Source organism: Oryx dammah, unplaced genomic scaffold (assembly GCF_014754425.2).
Source record: "Oryx dammah isolate SB20612 unplaced genomic scaffold, SCBI_Odam_1.1 HiC_scaffold_29, whole genome shotgun sequence".
In the NCBI taxonomy this organism is placed as follows: Eukaryota; Metazoa; Chordata; class Mammalia; order Artiodactyla; family Bovidae; genus Oryx; species Oryx dammah.
In genome coordinates, this window is record NW_024070213.1 from 69992252 (window position 1) to 70012202 (window position 19951).

Here is a 19951-nt window from a genome sequence, read left to right on the forward strand (position 1 = left end):
AGAGCAGGAAAATCTTGTCCTCTGATGAGACTGAAGCTGGAAGTACTGATGGGCACTAGGGCTATCTACCAGATCTGCTTTGTTTTCTCAGAAAGAGGCATAGCAGTGGTATCATTTAGGGCTTCCCACGTGGCACTAGTGGCAACAAACCCGCCTGCCAGTGCAGGAGGCATAAGAGACGCCGGGTCAGGAGGATCCCCTGGAGGAGGGGGTGGCAACCCACTCCAGTACTCTTGCCTGGAGAATCTCGTGGACAGAAGAGCCTGGTGGGCTGCAGTCCATGGAGCCCCAAGGAGTCAGACACAACTGAAGTGACTTAGCACAGCACAGTGGTATCATATTGTGATCTCTTTCAGCTTTCGGGATTTGCTTATAATCTCAGCAGAAACATAAAACCGAAGGAAATTAACAGTCCCGCAAACCCGTGTCGAACTGAAAACATGGGGGAGGGATGCCGTAGTACACAGAAGATATTTACCTTTCTGATGTCTTGATTCAAATACTGTAACTGCTGTTCAGTCAGTTCAGTTCAGTCGCTCAGTCGTGTCCAACTCTTTGCGACCCCATAGTTCCTTAAGAAATTTTTAAAACCTGCGGAGTCTGAAGCAGACTGAAAAAAAAGATAGCCACCTCGAGCGTACTGCTCTGCCCATAGCTGAGAGCCTGTTCACCTTTTAAAAGGACATCAGCCTTGGGAGAACGTCTTTGGTGGCTGAGTCCTTCAGTGAGGTTGCCTCTGTTACTACTGGAGGGCAGCTTCCAAATTTGCATGTGTCAGAGGGAGAGGGGGCTGATTCCCACTGCCAGTTATGGTGAGGTGTTGGGGTTCCCCAGGAGCACTTTCAGGTGGCAGCTGGATTTTGACCTGTAGACCTGTATCTGACTTCCTGGAGTTTTAAGACTCTCTGGAGGATAAAGGTATGAAGGGTTGCTGCCATTACCATCACTGGCCGTAAAACACACTGTTCATTTCAGTACTCAAGATGGTTGGACTAACCTGCGAGTATTGTCCCAGGGACGAGAAAACTACCTTTCCACCTGTCATTTGCTTGATTTCCCCACTCCTTTGCCTTAAAATACACTTTAAAATTTGGAATTTATGTGGAAAGTTTGTATAATTTTTTACCCAAAGAATCCTCTTATCTCACAGTGTCATAAAAAGTCATACTAAATCAACTATACTCCAATAAAACTTTTTAAAAAAGTCATATACTTTCATTTAAGATATTTATATGGGACCCTAAAAAAGTCATGAGACTGTTTTAGAGTGATTAAAATCCTATTATCCACCAGAACATATTTCCCTGACCCTATTCAGACCCTACCCAGATAATAAGTTTTAATTGTTCAAACATGTTCAGCAAGACAATCTAGAATAAAACTTTAAAACAGCATTTCATAAAAGTTTCCACAAATGAACCAAACTAGTGATATATTATCAGTGACCACACTGAAGAAAATGAGAAAGAAAAGAACTAACCTAAGTAACCTTTGAAAACACGCTCTTCCCAGAATACTCAAGCTGAGGACAAAAACAAGTGTACACAAATGCTGTAATTTGGTTAGCTAATCTGTTCTTCACGGGGATTTGGGTTAGCCATTCTGAAAGTACTTTATGTACATAGCAGAAGGGAACAAACAAGCAAATATATTGTAGGTAATGAGAGCAGTTTCTCACTGTGTGAGAATGAAAACTAGACATGAGACGGGACTAAAATGTGCCATATGGTATTGACTTGGATCAAAGCAATCAGTAGAAAATCGTGGCTTTTCATATGTGTACCGATAGAAAAATACACATGTATGGGTGAGAGAACCTACATGTATGTGTTTCCCAGCTCTGTTTGCTTGGAGGACCTCAGTTCAGTTCAGTTCAGTCTCTCAGTCGTGTCCGACTCTTTGCAACCCCATGAACTGCAGCACACCAGGCCTCCCTGTCCATCACCAACTCCCAGAGTCCACCCAAACCCATGTCCATTGAGTCGGCGATGCCATCCAACCATCTCATCCTCTGTCATCCTCATCTCCTCCTGCCCTCAATCTTTCCCAGCATCAGGGTCTTTTCCAATGAGTCAGCTCTTCGCATCAGATGGCCAAAGTATTGGAGCTTCAGCTTCAACATCAGTCCTTCCAATGAATACCCAGGACTGATCTCCTTTAGGATGGACTGGTTGGATCTCCTTGCAGTCCAAGGGACTCTCAAGCATCTTCTCCAACACCACAGTTCAAAAGCATCAATTCTTTGGTGCTTTCTTTAGAGTCCAACTCTCACACCCATATATGACCACTGGAAAAACCATAGCCCTGACTAGATGGACCTTTGTTGACAAAGTAATGTCTCTCCTTTTTAATATGCTGTCTAGGTTGGTCATAACTTTCCTAGCAACAAGGAATACCTCTAGCATCTAGTTATTGCTTTCTAAATACCATTATCCAAGAAAAGGAACTGGGACTCTTAGGAAGAGTAAATATCTTAAAGACTGGAGGAGAAAAAATGCAGAATGAACCTGGAGCAACTTGTATAGCCAGAAAATAAGGAACTGTTCCCAAAATGACAGGGCTTGTCAGAAGAATGCAGAAGCCAAACTGAATGGACAAAGCTGGAGCAATTTTAGCAGCAAAATAAATAATGATAGTATTGGATTTTAACTTGTAGAATAAAATAAATATTCATGAGTCCACACTGATAAATTAATTACCTAAATAAATGGGGAAGAAGAGACAACACTTTCTTACAGAATTACCAGTTAATGAACATAGATGGAAAAGCATGAAATCGAAGAAGACCATTAAGCAAATCCTGCAGTAATGATTATGATTAATAAGAACCACTGATAGTTGCAAATATTTGTAGGCAAAATCTGAGAAGCAAGATATTTCCATAGTCTCCAGTATCTCCCCCAACATAGTTATTAGTTTAAAATAATAATAATTTTATAGTGGAGAAACCTGAGACATCACCTTAGCCAGGGGATCAAGATTAATATAAGCAGTAATAAGACATGGGTATCACGAACCTCTTGATATTATGCACAGAGAAGGATACAAGTATTTCACTGTCTGAAAAACAAGGCAAGATTGAGGAACATCAGATTAATGGAAATTATGGAGAAATAATGAGTAATTGAAATGTGAGAAACTGGATAGGATCTTAGAACAGAAAAAAGACATCAATAGAAAAATGGGTGAAATTAGAATGAGGTTTGCAGCTTAGGTTCCCTTGTGGCTCAGCTGGTAAAGAATCTGCTGCAATGTGGGAGACCTGGGTTCGATCCCTGGGTTGGGAAGATCCTCTGGAGAAGGGAAAGGCTACCCACGCCAGTATTCTGGCCTGGAGAATTCCATGGACTGTATAGTCCATGGGGTCACAAAGAGTTGGACATGATTGAGTGACTTTTCACTTTCACTTGCAGCTTAGTAACCGCTGGGTCTGATCATTGTACTGTGGTTATGTAAGGTCCTAACATTAGGGGAAGTTAAAGGAGTACATGCTAAAATTAGTTCAAAACGAAAATGTAAATAAAAGGTAATAAAATATACCAGGGACTCCAATGAAAATAAACTATTCTTTGGTTCTTCCTATTACAATTTCCACAGCGGAGCGGCTTTCAAGCAGCTGGCTGGATGTTCGTCACATTGAAAAATATGTAGACCAAGGTAAAAGTGGAACAAGAGAATTGCTTTGGTCCTGGGCTCAGAAAAACAAGACCATCGGTGACCTTTTACAGATCCTTCAGGAGATGGGGCATCATCGGGCTATCCATTTAATTGCAAATTATGGTAAGCATTGATCCAAATGATATGGCTCTTGGTTCATTTTATATAAATTGTAACTTGTAAATATTGTATTTTATCCAAGACATTGACTGGTCGTGTTGATATGTCAGTGATTCCTTACCTACGGCTTTTACCTGAAGGGGAGTTTGCAGCTTCATCTTTTTGTGACACTTTCTTTTCTTATTGCCTAACTTATACAACAAACTCCTTTCCAACACTTTATAGTTGTTTTTTTAAAATTTATTTACAAGCTATACTTCTTAAAATGTTCATTCTTACTTAGTTAAAAGAATCAGCTCTCTTTCCAAGGCTCTGAAACTGAGTCATAAACATGATCAGAACCACAATATGAGTAGAATGAAAATAATGCTATAATTTATTTTACCCTATAATAACAAGTTAAAAATAATTGAATTTCCCCTGTGTATTTTAGGGCTTTCTTCGTGGCTCAGCGATAAAGAATTCTCCTGCCAATGCAGGAGACATGGGTTTGATCCCTGGGTCGGGAAGCTTCCCTGGAGGAGGAAATGGCCACCCACTCTAGTATTCTTGCCTGGAGAATCCCATGGGGAGAGGAGCCTGGTGGCCTACAGTCCATGGGGACAGAAAGAGTTGGACATGACTTAGTGGCTAAACAACAGCAACCATCTGTGTATTTTGGTGCAAATGATAACCTCCAGAATAACCCTGGAATTTCTCTGTTATCTTCACTGTTGAGTTTATGCCATCGCTTCTAACTGTGCTTTACCTGTTTACATCTATTTCACCATGTCCTGCTTCTTCCCTCTCTTTGTCTTTTCTTTCTGACGCTGTGTCATTCCTTACATTTAGAGTTACCTGAGAAGTAAAACGTGTGAAGTTTTCCTTGTACAGTCTTTGTCAATAAAATAATCTCCTAATGTCCTTTGTTCTGTTTATTCCACTTTGGATTCATTGACATCGACAAGAATGATCTTGAGTGATCTTGGATCTTAGGTTATGGACATGGGACTCTTAGGTGGGAAACTCCTTTAGATCAGCAGCCTTATTCTTTGAATCTTTCATCCAGGCATATTTGTAGTTCTGTGTATTTGCACACATACTGTTTGATATATATTTAGTTCAGGCAAGCCACTATCTCATCACTTAAAGAAGCTTTACACACATGCGAAGAAATCTTGAGAAATTTGTACCAGAAAACTGTAGCTTCAGACTGACTTTTGTTTTGTAGGGTTTTCACATGAACTAGGTATTAGACAGTTCCCATAGGTTTCTAGCATGATATTATCCTATTAGTGATACATGTATAACTTGGCTAATACCTTGTGTCTGCTGCTGCTGCTAAGTCGCTTCAGTCGTGTCCAACTCTGTGCGACCCCATAGACGGCAGCCCACCAGGCTCCTCCGTCCCTGGGATTCTCCAGGCAAGAACACTGGAGTGGGTTGCCATTTCCTTCTCCAATGTGTGAAAGGGAAAAGTGAAAGTGAAAGTCGCTCAGTCGTGCCCGACTCTTAGCGACCCCATGGACTGCAGCCCACCAGACTCCTCCATCCATGGGATTTCCCAGGCAAGAGCACTGGAGTGGGGTGCCATTGCCTTCTCCGTACCTTGTGTCTATTGCACACTATTTCTTCACTGAGTTTTATACAGCAGGATGCTTCACTATGGCACTGACTGATCTAGTAAAATGCCATTGAGTCTCTGGGAGCTGTAAAGTAATGCTTTTTCATTATTTGAGCCTTGTCCAGCCACCTTCACCACCCCTGCAACTTGTTCACAGTATAGATTCATACCGATATATTTTATACGTCAGTATATTTTATACTTCTGTTTTCTGGAATTAGCTGCAGAATGTCTTTTCACACTCTATGTTGTTCATTTATGCACTGGGGAGTTACATGGACAAAAATCCCACATCTTTGGTTTGACTCCTAGGCTGTGGCACATGCAAAATTTCATTTTTTTTTCTGAGTATTTTTTTGATTCCTCCCTTCTTTTTGTTTATTTATTTTTGGCTGTGCTGGATCTTTGTTGCTGTATTCGGGCTTTCTCTAGTTGCAGTGAACAGGGGCCACTCTCTGGTTTTGGCTCACGGGCTTCTCACTTTGGTGGGTTCTTTTGTACGGTCTCTTGCACAGGCTCCAAGTGCACAAGCGTCAGGAGTTGCAGCATGTGGACTCAGTAGTTGTGACTTGTGGGCGCTAGAGCATGGGCTCAGTGTCTCCGAGGCATGTGGGATCCCCCCAGACCAGGGATCAAACCTGTGTTCCCTGCGTTGGCAAGTGGACTCCCATCCACTGTGCCACCAGGGAAATCCCTTCGTTTATTAAAATGTGAGATTAGTTGATTGGTGGAAAGACAATATACTGCCCTAATACCAGAAGACAGATAAATTTGACATGAAAAGGAGTGTTTTGTTCTGAATCCTTTGCTAGGGAAAATAGCATTATTTAGTTGGAATTTATTGAGTAAATGCTTTGAATTATAATCTTATAAACATTAATTATATAGTTTATTAAAAGCAGCCAGGTGATGACTCCTGATATTTTTGGCCATATCAGGTCTTGGTTGAGGCATGTGGACTCTATAATTGCAACTAAGCAATTATAATTGTGGGCTTAGACATGTGGGCTTAGTTGCCCCATGGGCATATGGGGTCTCAGTTCCTTGACCAGGGATTGAATCCAAGTTTCCTGCACTGGAAGGTGAATTCTTAACCACTGGATCACCAGGAAAGCCCCACATTGGAAACATTTAAGTGTAATTTGCTACACTTATGTTTCCTATGACATCAACTCACTGAGTCAGGAGTTGGAGCTCCTAACTGAAAGTGCATAAAGAGTTAGTCTTTCTTTCTTGTTACCATGAACAGTTATCACTTATCCAAATAATCTATTTTTGTCTACTTTTCCTTAAAATTTTCATTTAGGGGAGTGATTTTCATGTTAGAGGGTTTTTTGGCATTTCATATTCCAGTCTCCAGAGATCACTTTCTAGATTTGGATTTTCTTTTGAGTAGTAAATCCCCTACATACCAAAGAGTTCCTTCCATTCCCAGAGTTCATTTGTAAATCCAATTTATTTGTAAGTCCAATAAAGTTGGCCTAGGTACCCAACTCACACTATCAGCTAAAAAGTATTGTACTTAATAGGTTTATAATACTTTTCATACAAATAAAACATAAAAAGCAAACAAACACAAAAACTGAAGTATGTTTAATCTTATAATATAGGACCTTGAAAGGTACAGTAGTCTAGTACAGTAGCTGCCATACAGGGCCTGGCAGTGAGTGAACAGGTAAGAGTCACTGACTGGAAGACGGAGAGGAGGTAGGAGATGGTAGAGCTGAAGGATTGTTAGCAATAGGAAATGGACAGCAAGCTGCAATTAACACCTGAAATTGAGGGAACATGTTTGCATCTTTGAAAGTTCTCAACTTGAAGGCTCATATGTAGAGGACTTGACTGTGTTACAGAGAAAGGCCTTGTATTTCTTCCCAGGCATTGTTCCTGCAATTCAAATGGCTGCCACTAGGCGGTGTCTTCACATCCATGAAACATGCCCTCAGATCTCAGGGCATAACCAAGTTGTTTAAGAAACTAGAATTTTTACTTGCTGTCATTATATTTCTGGCATGCATATCCTTACATGGGCTTCCCCTGTGGCTCAGTGGTAAAGAATCCACTGCAGTGCAGGAGACACAAGAGATGTGTGTTCAATCCGTGGGTCAGGAAGATTCCCTGGAGGAGGACATAACGAACCACTCCAGTATTCTTACCTGGAGAATCCCATGGACAGAGGAGCCTGGCGGGCTACAGTCCATAGGGTCCCAAAGAGTCAGACATGACTGAAGTGACTTAGCATGCGTGCATATGTCCTTACATATCACATTGTGCATGTAGACCTCAATGATCAGTGGTTGTCTTTTAATTTTCCTTTTTATAATTGTTTATTTTTTTATGGCTGTGCTGGGTCTTGGTTGCTATGCGGGCTTCTCTCTAGTTGAGCGAGAGCTACTCTAGTTGCTGTGCACAGGCTTCTCACTGCGGTGGCTTCTCCTGTTGTGGAGCATGGACTCTAGGCACGTGGGTTTCAGCAGTTGCAGCATGTAGGCCCAGTGATTGTGGTGCACGGGCTTAGTGGGATCTTTCTGGACCAGAGATGGAACCAGTATCCCCTGCACTGGCAGGCGGACTCTGCCTCTGAGCCACCAGCAAAGGCTGGTCTTTTAGTTTTGACATGAAATCCGCAGCTTTCTGCTGGCTTCTTAGGAGAACCATTTTGAATCTTCCATTTTATCCGACAATGAAGTCTTGTCTATTTATATGCAACAATAGGACAATGGCTTTTAGTGCCCTTGCAACCTGAACACTTCAAATGTTATTCTATACAGCAACACCTTATTCAGAATGTTTGTTATTTATTTTTCTTGCCTAATTGTCCTGCTGGAAGCCTCTAGTATAACATTGAATAAAAGTGGCAAGACCAGACCTTCTTTCTTATTCCTGATCTAAGGGAAAAACATTTTCTTTCACCATTATGTATGATGTTCACTGCAGGTTTTTCACAGATGCCCTTTATCAAATTAAGGAAATTTTTCCTCCCTAGAGTTTTATCATGATAGCTTATTGAATTTTGTGAGTTTGTTCATTTTACACATTGATTGATTTTCAGATATTAAGCTAGCCTTGGATTCCTGGGATGAATCCCACTTGGTCATAGTATCTCATCTTTCTTATTTGTTTCTGGATTTAATTTGCTAATATTTTGGTGAGCATTTTTGCATCTATATTTATAAGGGTTATTGGTCTATAGTTTTCTTGTGCTGTTTTATGTGGCATTGATATAAGAATAATATTAGCCTTAAAGAGATTTGGGAGTTGTTTCCTCCTCTTCTATTTTGGAAAAATTAGTGAAGAACTGGTCTTAAGTCTTCTTTAAATGTTTGGTAGAGTTCACTTGTGAAGCCATTTAGACCTGGGCTTTTCCTTATGAGAAGTGTTAAAATATTAGTTAAATTTCTTCGCTTGTTACAGATCCATTCAGATTGCTTATTTCTTCTTGACTTAGGTTTGGTAGTCTGTGTCTTTCTAGGAATCTGTCCATATCATTTATCTAGTTTTGGACAAACAGTTTTTCACAGTATTCCCTTGATAATTCATTTTATTTCTGTAAGTCAGTAGTTACGTCTTTTGTTCTTAATTATGATAATTTGAGTCTTCCTTTTTTCTTTTTTGGTCAGTCTAACTAAAGGATTGTCAACTATGTTTGTATTTTCAAAGAACCGACTTTGATTTCATTGATTTTTCTCTTTTGTTTTTCTATTCTGTTCTTCTGTTTCATTTATTTCCACTCCAATCTTAATTCTTCCTTCTTTTTGCTTCCTTTGGTTTAGTTTTCTCTTCTTATTTATTCCCCAATCCAAAAGTTTAGGCTATTTATTTGATATCTTTTTTTGAAGGAGAGCATTAACAGCAAAAAAATTTCCCTTTAAGCACTGCTTTTGCTGCATGCCATGAATCTTGGCATGTTGTGTTTTTGTTTTCATTTATCATAAAGTTTTTTCTAGTTTCCCTGTGATTTCTTCGACTCATTCATTATTTATGAATTTGGTGTTTAGTGTTCATGTGTTTGTCAATTTCAAAAACTTCCTTTTGTTATTGATTTCTACTTTAATTCCAGGTGGTCAGAGAATATACTTTGTATGATTTCATCCTTCCAAGTTTATTAAGGCTCATTTTACTGCCTAATGCATGATCTGTTCTGGAGAATGTTTAGTGTACAATTGCAAAGTATGAGTATATTGTGTTTTAGATGGAATGTTCTATAAAAGTCTGTCTGGTCTAAGGTTTGTAGTTTTGTTCAAGGTTTGTTATTGTGTTTTGTTGCTAGTCTTCTAAGCAAAATAATCTAAGAAACACTAGAATACAATCTAAGGAAAACTAGAAAATGAAATAAAACTTTTCTAAAGTCCGAATCAAAACGTCAGAAGTAACCGCAAAATGCTGCAGCTTAAATTTTTTGTAGGAAGCCACCACAGATTTCCTTAGTTCAGGCAGAACCATAACAGACAGAAGTAATACTCCAGCTGGGGAGAGTGTGGGCATTTGTGGTTGGTCTGTCTCTCTCACACACACACATACACACACACCCTTCTAATACCTTATGGCGCAAGATAGGATAACAAGTAAACTAACCCAGAGGGATATAATCCCATAATTGTAAAAGTTTTAAATATATGTACAGAAAACCGATAACAGGGTTGCTTTCTTCTTGTCAATTCTCACCTTCATACTTTAATATTTTTGATGATGTCTAAGAATAGTTTAAGATAGGTGCTGATGGACTTCCCTGGCAGTCCAGTGGTTGAGACTCCACACTTCTATTGCAAGGGGGCATGGGTTCCATCCTTGGTCAGGGAACTAAGAGCCTGCATGCCACATGTTTTTTGTTAAAAAAGTAAAAAATACAAACAAAAAGATAGGTGCTCACCTTTTAAGTGAACAAAGGTATGTTTTTATATTTGATCACTAGAAAGCTCTTTCATATATGGAAATTTGTAACCATTCAATGGGAATGAAACTGAGCTTTAGAAATGAACCTTACTAGCAAGGTATTTATTTTCACAATGTAAGAAAGAAAAAAAAAATGTTTGTTAGGAACATAACAGTTATTATACCTAACTTCCCTTATTTCTCTTTCAGGAGCAGCCTTGAATCCTATAGAGCAGAGTCATCAGGGAAAAGAATTTCCAAACATGTTACAAAAGGTAGAATGTGTGTGCCTAGATAATGACCCTTGAACCCTGTTGCATCTATAATCGCGTGTAAGGAGTGAAGTTGTGAGGCAGAAAAATGCTGTTATTCGCAGCTACTTTTTTAAAGCCAGGAAAGCTTTCGTTCTTATTCTTTTTCACTTATTTGGGAATTCAGGAGATTGTGTGTTAGTCAGCCAGTCATGTCTGACTCTTTGCAACCCCAGGGACTATAGCCCGCCAGACTCCTCTGTCCATGGGATTCTCCAGGCCAGAGTACTGGAGTGGGTTGCCATTTTTTGGTAACAGTTTGAAGAGTTGAGGGCTTTCTCCTCTCAGTGATCTGTCAGAAATGAGTCATAGAACATTGAAGAATACTGTGAGTTATGTATTTGTCTTAATTTTTAGTTTTCCTGTTCTAGTTGACGTTTTGCATGTTATTGTTAGTTTCCATTAAAGAAAATTAGAGATAATCAGTTTCATAGGACTAGAAGTCATTTAAAATGAACTATAAGTGACTGTCACATTGATACTTGATTCTTTAGCTTTGGTGTGGAAGCCTGCATTGGTGTGGAAGCCTTAAATATATATGGCAGTGAATACTGTCGAATAGAATAAACTAACTTTCCATTCTACTAGATTCTTCTAAATTATATGCCACTTTCTTATACTGTATAGTCCCAGGGGTAGCTTTGGATTTCTGTTGAGGTTCTATTCTTTCTAGACTTATGAAATTGAATTACTTTCATATGTATTTCTTCTCTTAGGAAACAGCCAATGTCACAGTGGATAATGTTCTTATTCCTGAACGTAATGAAAAAGGTAAAACAAACAAACAAACAAACTTTTCTGTAAATCATGCTTTCCTTTAAGTGAATTCATGAATTCCTTTAAGTGAAATTTAGACATATCCAGTAAACATGGTAACCATTAATATGCAGATTCAGGATGAATTTTTCATAGATATCAAAATATTCTCAATTTTGACTAATCCATTGTTCTGATGGATGATATGTTGCTATTATATTACAAATTCATTGTCCAATAAAGAGCATAATTGTGGTCTCACTTATAATTTCATGACATTTGCTATTTTAATGTGTCATAGGAAGACATTTAAAAATTATGTTGAGTTTTGTGTAGTTTTAGAAATTTTCATAGCACTGGTAGAGAAATCTTTAGAGGATATTGTAAAGTGGTACTGGTGGTCACTATGAAATTATTTGCCACATCAACTTTCCTATTCTATCCTGAGAGAATAATTTCCTTCTGTCTGGGAATCAACCTGATAAACTTTAGTGGCTGTTTAAGGCTGCTTTGCCTAATCTTTGCCACCAAATCTGATGCTTCTTTGGTTCAAAACAGAATTTTAAAAGTTAGATAAGGTTATGGTTTTTTGAAAGTGAAAGTGTTAGTTGCTCAGTTGTATCCAGCTATTTGCCACCGCATGGTCCAGTAGCCTGTCAGGCTCCTCTGTCAGTGGAATTCTCCAGGCAGGAATATGGGAGTGAGATGACATTCCCTTCTCCAGGGGCTTCCCCAGGGATCAAACCCGAGTCTCCTGCATTGCAGGCAGATTCATCTGAACCATCCATGGTCTTTTAAGATTTTGCGAAAAGGTCCAAATGAAACATGAAATGTGTTAAGTATAGCCAGAATTGGTCTCTGCAGGATTTATTTAGGCTTTTCCCTTTGAATTTGCATTTGGTTACCTCTGAAATGTTTCCTCCCATTCTCTGCTTGAGATGATTTTCTTAAAGAGCTGAAGCATCTTCCCAATTTACTCTGGGGAAGTAAGTTGGATTTGGCTCATGAAAAATATTTCTACCAGTCATGCTTAGTGAATATTATTTAGTCATATTAAGATTTCAACTTCTCTCTCTCTGTATATATATATTTACTGGTTTGGGGTTCATCATGGGTCACCAGTAATCTGTTGATCTAATGACAAGGAAATAACCTTAGGAAAATTACCCCAACTAAGATGTCTGTCTGATCTCTTTGGAAAGGTGATAGAATCACAGTGTTATTGTCTGGGTATCTAAGAAACTATTTGCTCTGTGGGATGGTGGGAGCCAGGCCCAAGTGAGAGTACAGAGAGCTCACGATAGGCTCTGGTGTTGGCTCCTGGGACGTCTCTGCTGACTTTTCACTGGACTCTGATTTGTTTCTAATAGGGAAGTCTTGGTTCTTTATAATGATGGCTGATTCTTAAAAAGCAGAAAGATAACTTATCTTCTCCCTACTTTCCTTCCTAAGGAATATTGCTAAAATCCTCCATCAGCTTTCACAGCATCATAGAAGGAACCAAACATTTCCACAAAGACTTTTTAATCGGAGAAGGGGAAATTTTTGAGGTATACAGAGTGGAAATCCAAAACCGAACATATGCCATTAAATTATTTAAACAGGTATGGAAAGAATTACTATCTCAGGATATCGATTCCATTTATTTGCTCATATTTCATATTAAAATGTGTCATTTTTCATCAGCATTGAAAGGAGGTGTACTTGAGAATAAAATTTCATAAATGGAAATAAGATATATGACCTCAGGTGACTGGAGAAATGACTAAGAAATGAATGTCTGTCTTGCAGGAATGTGGGAGTTAAATCCTTCCCCTCCCCAGGTGTAAGGCCTGAGAAAGACTTTTCTGAGAAGCCTTGTAGGGCCATTGGGACTTTGGTTAAGATGGTCAGATTGTGTCGGTCTGCTCCAGTTTTTCCTGCCCTCTCCAGGCCGCTTCACAGGTTAAACCATAGGCTGGTATTTGGTGCTACTAAATTGTCTTCAGTTACAGTCCAGGAGAGCAGGAAAGAGGAGGCTTCAAGAGCAGCAAGGCAACCGTCAGAGCAGGAGGTTGGAACACAGCTGAGAACAACCAGGAAAGCAGAAAGGGGGTTGGGGATCTGACTCGGGAGTCAGGAGGAGATAGGTTCACACGTGTGCACTGAAAGAGCTGGTCTTCATTGCTGGTCAGCAGCCAGTAAACTTTTACTAAACTTTTATGGGCTGGGTACTGGGCAGAGATGAATAAAGCACAGTTGTATCTTCTAAGAGTTCCCAGTCTTGTGGGGAAAACAGGTGAAGAAAAGATTAAGTAGTAGAGTGATAAGTACCTTAGCAGAGATTTGCCCGAGAGGTCATGGGAGCACGTAGAAGATAGCCAGAGGAGAGGCCGGCGCCTCCAGCACCCGGAAGAGTGCCCGGCACAGAGTAACTACTCAAGAAACATGTCTGCAGTAATCAAATGGAAAAATGGATGAAAGAAAGTGACCTCTCAGCTAGATTTGGAAGGACAAGGAGACTTTTGCCAGGCAGGGAGGGAAGATGGAAGATATAGCAGGTGCCAAGACCTATGGGGGCATGCATGGGCGCATATGTCTTTTCACAAATACCAGACTGGTAGAGCAGAATTTAGTGTGGGAGAGTTTGGTGTGAATGTAGCAGCAGCAGATGTTGCTGGAAAGATAGGTCAAGTCCATAGGTGCTTTCTAAGTAGGAGAGTGAAAGGACTAGATTTGTGTTTTGAAATATCACTTTGATTACAGGCTGGGTGATGAACTGGAAATTGGCAGGGAAATTGGAGGAAAGACAGCAGGAATTAGACTAGAGGTGGAAAGACCTGGTAGAGGGTATTTCAGACGTGTAAACTGAAGTGGATAGGGCTGAAACCTGTATTCTCCAGTCTAATGTTAGAATCACCAGGAAGTTTTTTTTTTTTTAAAAAAAAAGGAATATAATTGCTTTACAATGTTGTGTTAGTTTCTGCTATACAATAGAGTGAATCAGCTGTATGTATATCAGCTGTGTGTGTACTAAGTCACTTCCGTCATGTCTGACTCTTTGTACTGTAGCCTGCCAGGCTTCCCTGTCCATGGGGTTCTCCAGGCAAGAATGCTGGAGTGGGTTGCCATGCCCTCCTGCAGGGAATCTTCCTGACCTAGTAATCAAACCTGCGACTCATGCATTGCAGGCAGATTCTTTACCACTGAGCCACTGGGCAAGCCCCTCCTTGTAGCCACAGCAAAATAGCACTATCTCTTAGTATCACCTTCTTTATCTGCCTTTCCCAGTGGACTGGATGGTTTTCTTTAGAGAGCTCTTATGTATGTTTGTATCTCAGTGCCTTATTACAGGGCCTGCCCTATAGTATTTGTTCAATAAATGTTTGTTAGGTGAATTGAAAGAAGCACATATGCTGTCTTTATGAATTTAGTTGCAATTCACTATTAGTAAAAAGATAGAAGGTAGCAAAGTTACCTAAGACCTAGAGGTTGAACAAAGTCCTATACACACATCAGGAAAAAAACGAGGTAATTTAATGAAGCTTTAGTCACAGAGCCTTTTTTTTAAAAAATAAGAAATGTAGTTTTGTAACAGTTGGGACCTTAACTTCAGTAACCTTTCTTGGAGGGCCTGAGGCTGGGCCATGTACTAGGTTAGATTCATCCGAATCACCTAGGATCTTACAGCACAGATTCAGATTTTGATTCAGTGGGTTCATGTAGTGACCTGAGATTCAGCATTTCCCACAAGCTCCCAGAGAGGCTGGTGTTCCTCCTCCACAGAACACACTTTGAGCAGCAAGACTGGTAGGGTAGCATGAACACAAAAACTGACCCTTCACATTTTCAGGCTAAGAAAACTCGGACCCCAGGGAGGTCCAGGGACAATAAGTCACAAATAGTGAGTGTTAGAGGTGGGCCTGAGACCCAGTCCGCTTGGTTCTCAGTACCGTGGTTTTTTAAAAATATAAATTCCCATAATGTGGTCCTTGAAAATGATTTGTTAGCCAAGTTTATTGCTTCTGAGTTCTTGGGTTAACTTAGAAAATAGCTTCCAGGATTCCTGTTGGCTTTCTCTCCCTTTGTTCCTAAGGACAGAGAACTCTAAAAACTCTGCCCTTTCTAGCAATTTACATCTGGTAACTGGAACACACGTTAACCGTTTCATGGGAGAAGTTAGGCATTTGAGATTCAGAGACATGCAACGCTGTAAGATGTAGGAAGCCATCAAAGACAGTGCCAGCTACAGAAGAAGTCCTCCAGATAGTATTATTGAATTCATTAATTTGTCCATATGTCAGGCACTGGGCTAGCTTCTGAAGCTTTTTTGAAGTAAGGAGTAAAATTTTTCATTTTCTTAGTGGACCTATTTTTTCAAAATTAATACAAAGGTAAACTTAAACCAACAGTCAAGTGACCCAAGTCATGAATGCCCAATTATTGAAATCACTTCTAAGTAGGATCACAACCTGGACTCTTTGAGATCAAGTGGGGAGTTTCTGTCATGAGATTTCCTTTGACTACATAAAATATTTTCGAATTTATGTAAGTGTATACAAAATACGGTGAAAGGGTTTAAATGTAAAATGCAGCAATCTGATACATTTCATGAAAAACTTCTAATTCAGAAGCAGCGGTTCTAAATCTGTTTTGGCATTAATGGGTTTTTGAAAGGCTGATACAGGCTAAGGATTTTCTCCCCAGAAAAACATTCATATGCGTTTATACCAAAAAGTATCTGATTTCATAGACCCTAGGTTAAGAGTACCAGAAATAGATCCTTTCCTTATTTTTTTTTTTCTTGTTTTTCTGTATTTAGGGGGAAAAGATGCAATGTAAGAAACAATGGAAGAGGTTTTTGTCTGAGCTTGAAGTTTTGCTACTGTGAGTACATTGCTTGAAATTTCTCCCCTTGTGCCTGGTTTTCATCTCTGTTCATCTTTGATTCTACAGCACAGAGCTTGGCATGGTTGGCATTTAATAAATGTGGGTTGGAGGTTAGAACACTGGGTAAATTTTTGACATCTGCTTTAGTATATTCTTTGGAATACATTTAAAAATATACTATTTACATAATTCACTTGAGCCTATTTTAACAAGAAACTGTCACAAGGAAGTGGATTAAATCATGTGTGACTAACATGGCTGAATGTAAAATGATTCTTAGAACATTAGAATTGTATATGTTTTACCATTGCCCCTCTTTCTTAAGAGACATTCCAGTCAAGAAACTGTTTCATCAATATAAACCTCTTCTGGAAGAGAGTTTAGACAAAGAAATCAAGTGCTTTTGATGTGCATATTATTTTCTGGGAATTCATTCATGAGCCTGAAAGTCCTTGGAGACAAACTAAAATGACTTCATTTTCATATGTATTCATATCTGCAGCTGTGCAGCCTGCTTCATCGAAGGCCCCTAACCCTATAGAGTTCAGTCATCACCCTTTACAAATAGAAAATGTTCTTTTCAGATGTTTCCTAAACCAATATGTGAATTCAGGGGAGGGAGGTATTATCCTAAATCCTTCTCCTTTTATACCCGAGACCAGAAATCAAAATGTTAGAGGCTAAGCATAAAAACTAAATATATCATTTAGTCAACAAAAAAACTAAAACCAAAATTGTAATAAGAAAGTTTTTATATTTAATCTTTATTTTTTTGCTTATGAATAAATAATAAATTCGGACACGCCAGAATTCCAAAAGGGAAGAAGGGTAAGCCAAGAAGAGATTTTCTTCCATGTTCTCATCCAGCCACCCAGCCACTTTTCCCAAAGGCAACAGTGTTAACAGTTTCCTATATATCTTTCCAGAAATGTTTTATTTGTAAGCATATATGTATTTTGTTTTCTTACTTTCCTCTTCTCACACAAGAGGCAGCATGCACACATTGTTCACTTTGCTTATTTTAGTATTCCATTGTGTGCTGTGGCTTCCCTGAGAGCTCAGTTGGTAAAAAATCCGCCTGCAATGCTGGAGACTCCAGTTCAACTCCCGGGTGGGGAAGATCCCCTGGAGAAGGGATAGGCTACCTACTCCAGTATTCTGGGGCTGCCCTTGTGGCTCATCTGGTAAAGAATCCACCTGCAATACGGGAGACCTAGGTTCGATTCCTGGGTTGGGAAGATCCCCTGGAGAAGGCTACCCACTCCAGTATTCTGTCCTGGAGAATTCCACGGACTATAGGGTCGCAAAATCTCAGACATGATTGAGCGACTTTCATGTATACTTTTGTGTGCCTGTGTTATAATGTAATTAACCATTTTCCCATCAATGGATTTTTAGATTTTCCTAATCTTTTACTTAAAATAATACTACAATGAGAAAACCTTATATATTGTTATTTTATACGTGTTGAAGTATATCTAAGAAAACTTCATATAAATAAATTTATAGGGTCATGTTCCATGCCACCAAATTGTCCTTCAGTAGAAACTATACTAGTTTACACTTAACACCAGTCATATATAAGAGTGCCTGGTTCCCCATATTCTAGCTAATATAGCATTTATTCTTTTATCAGTTTTTTCTGATCTGCTAAGTGGACATGGTTTTTCAGTGTAGTTTAAATTTCTTTTTCTATGATGAATGAATCTTTTCACATATAAAGAGATTTATTTCTTTTTCTATGAAATATCTGTTAATGTTCTTTGCCCATTTTTTATTAGACTGTTGGATTTTTTTTAATCTGTTTTTGATTGGAGGATAATTGCTTTACAATGTTGTGTTGGTTTCTGCCATACATCAACATTAATCAGCCATACCTATACATATGTCCCTTCCCTCTTGAACTTCCCTCCCACCTCCCACCCCATCTGACCCTTCTAGGTTGTAACTAGAGGGAGATCGAGCTCCCTGCGTCATACAGCAAATTCCCGCCGGCTATCTATTTTAATATGGTAACGTGTATGTCTCAATGCTGCTCTCTCAGTTTACCCCATCCTCTGCTTCCCCCACTGTGCCCACAAGTCTGTTCTCTATATCTGCATCTCTGTTACTGCCCTACACATAGGTTCATCAGTACCATTTTTCTAGATATCCTTCCCTTTCATATATGTGTTAATATATGATATTTGTGTTTATCTTTCTGACTGACTTCACTCTGTATAACAGGCTCTAGGTTCATCCACCTCACTGCAACCGACTCGAGTTCATTCCATTTTATGGCTGAGTAATATTCCATTGTATATATGTACCACAACTTCTTCTCTTTTTTTGGTGCCACAACTTCTTTATTCATTCATCTAGATTGCTTCCATGTCCTGGCTATTGTAAATAGTGCTGCAATGAATATTGGAGTACATGTGTCTTTTAGAATTGGAGTTTGCTCAGGGTATATGCCCAGTAGTGGGATTGCTGGGTCATATGGTAGTTTTATTCCTAGTTTTTAAAAAAATCTCCATACTGTTCTCCATAGAAACTGTGTCAATTTACATTCCCACTAACTAGACTGTTGGGTATTTTTCTTAATAGTTTGTCAGAGCATTTCATATAGTAGAAAAAATTAGCCTTATTTTTATGTTTTAAGATACAAATAATTATTTTTATCCCATTATCATTTGTCTTTGCTTATTCTAGTTTTTTGCCATTTGGAGATGGTTCTCATGTAGTTGAATTTAAACTATATTTTCTTTTATGGATTCTAGGTTTTATAGTTTAAAGAGGGTTTTTTTGTTATAAAATTAAAGTGAAGTCGCTCAGTCGTGCCCAACTCTTTGCAACCCCATGGACTGTAGCCTACCAGGCTCCTCCATCCGTGGGATTCTCCAGGCAAGAGTACTGGAGTGGGGTGCCATTTCCTTCTCCAGGAGATCTTCCCAACCCAGGGATCAAACCCAGGTCTCCTGCATTGCAGGCAGATTCTTTACTGTCTGAGCCACCAGGAAAGCCCAAGAATATATATGTATGTATTATAATTTAAGGGAACTACTTAATGGATTGTGTATGTGTTTATGTACATACATACACACACACGTACACACATACATACACCCACACTCCCTTTCTTGAAGTAGGAACAGAGGGACTCAGAAGGGATATATGTGTGCTTAGTCGCTCAGTCATGTTCAACTGTTTGTGACCCTCTGTATAGCCTGTCAGGCTCCTCTGTCCCCGGAATTCTCCAGGCAAGAATACTGGAGTGGGTTGCCATGCCCTCCTTCAGGGGATCTTCCCAACTCAGAAATTGAACCCAGGTCTCCTGCATTGCAGGCAGATTCTTTACTGTCTGAGCCACCAGGAAAGCCCAAGAATATATATGTATGTATTATATAGATGTGTGTGTATACACATATGTTTCATAGGTAAGCTTTACAATTGAAGAAATGAATAATAGGACTTTATATATAGCACCATTTTTTTTCTGTAAAAAATAGCTTTATTTGTTTTAATATCCCCAAATATGCCTTGAAAAGCCTGGTGGACTACAGTTCATGGGGCCACAAAAGAGTCAGACACAACTTAGCAACTAAACAACAACAATAAAGCTTGCCTAAGACATAAAAGGTGTTCAGTAAATAATTGTTGAACTGAGTTCACAGTATGTGTGACTTTCACATGCTTTATATTTCATAGCTGTTACAAGGGTTACATTGGCTTTCACTATGATGACACATGCCCTCAAGAAATAGTTTAAAAAGGAACCTGAAAA

General features: G+C 39.2%; 1 protein-coding gene across 1 annotated transcript in view; it reads left to right on the forward strand.

The window, feature by feature from the left end:
- The window catches only part of IRAK3 (interleukin 1 receptor associated kinase 3), a 56543-nt gene that overhangs the window by 14111 nt on the left and 22481 nt on the right, over window positions 1–19951 (forward strand). Inside the window, exons 2-6 of the mRNA XM_040233392.1 lie at window positions 3598–3780; window positions 10463–10527; window positions 11280–11334; window positions 12772–12923; window positions 16121–16185. Of these exons, the coding sequence (XP_040089326.1) occupies window positions 3598–3780; window positions 10463–10527; window positions 11280–11334; window positions 12772–12923; window positions 16121–16185 (520 nt within the window). The remainder of the gene's footprint in view (window positions 1–3597; window positions 3781–10462; window positions 10528–11279; window positions 11335–12771; window positions 12924–16120; window positions 16186–19951) is intronic.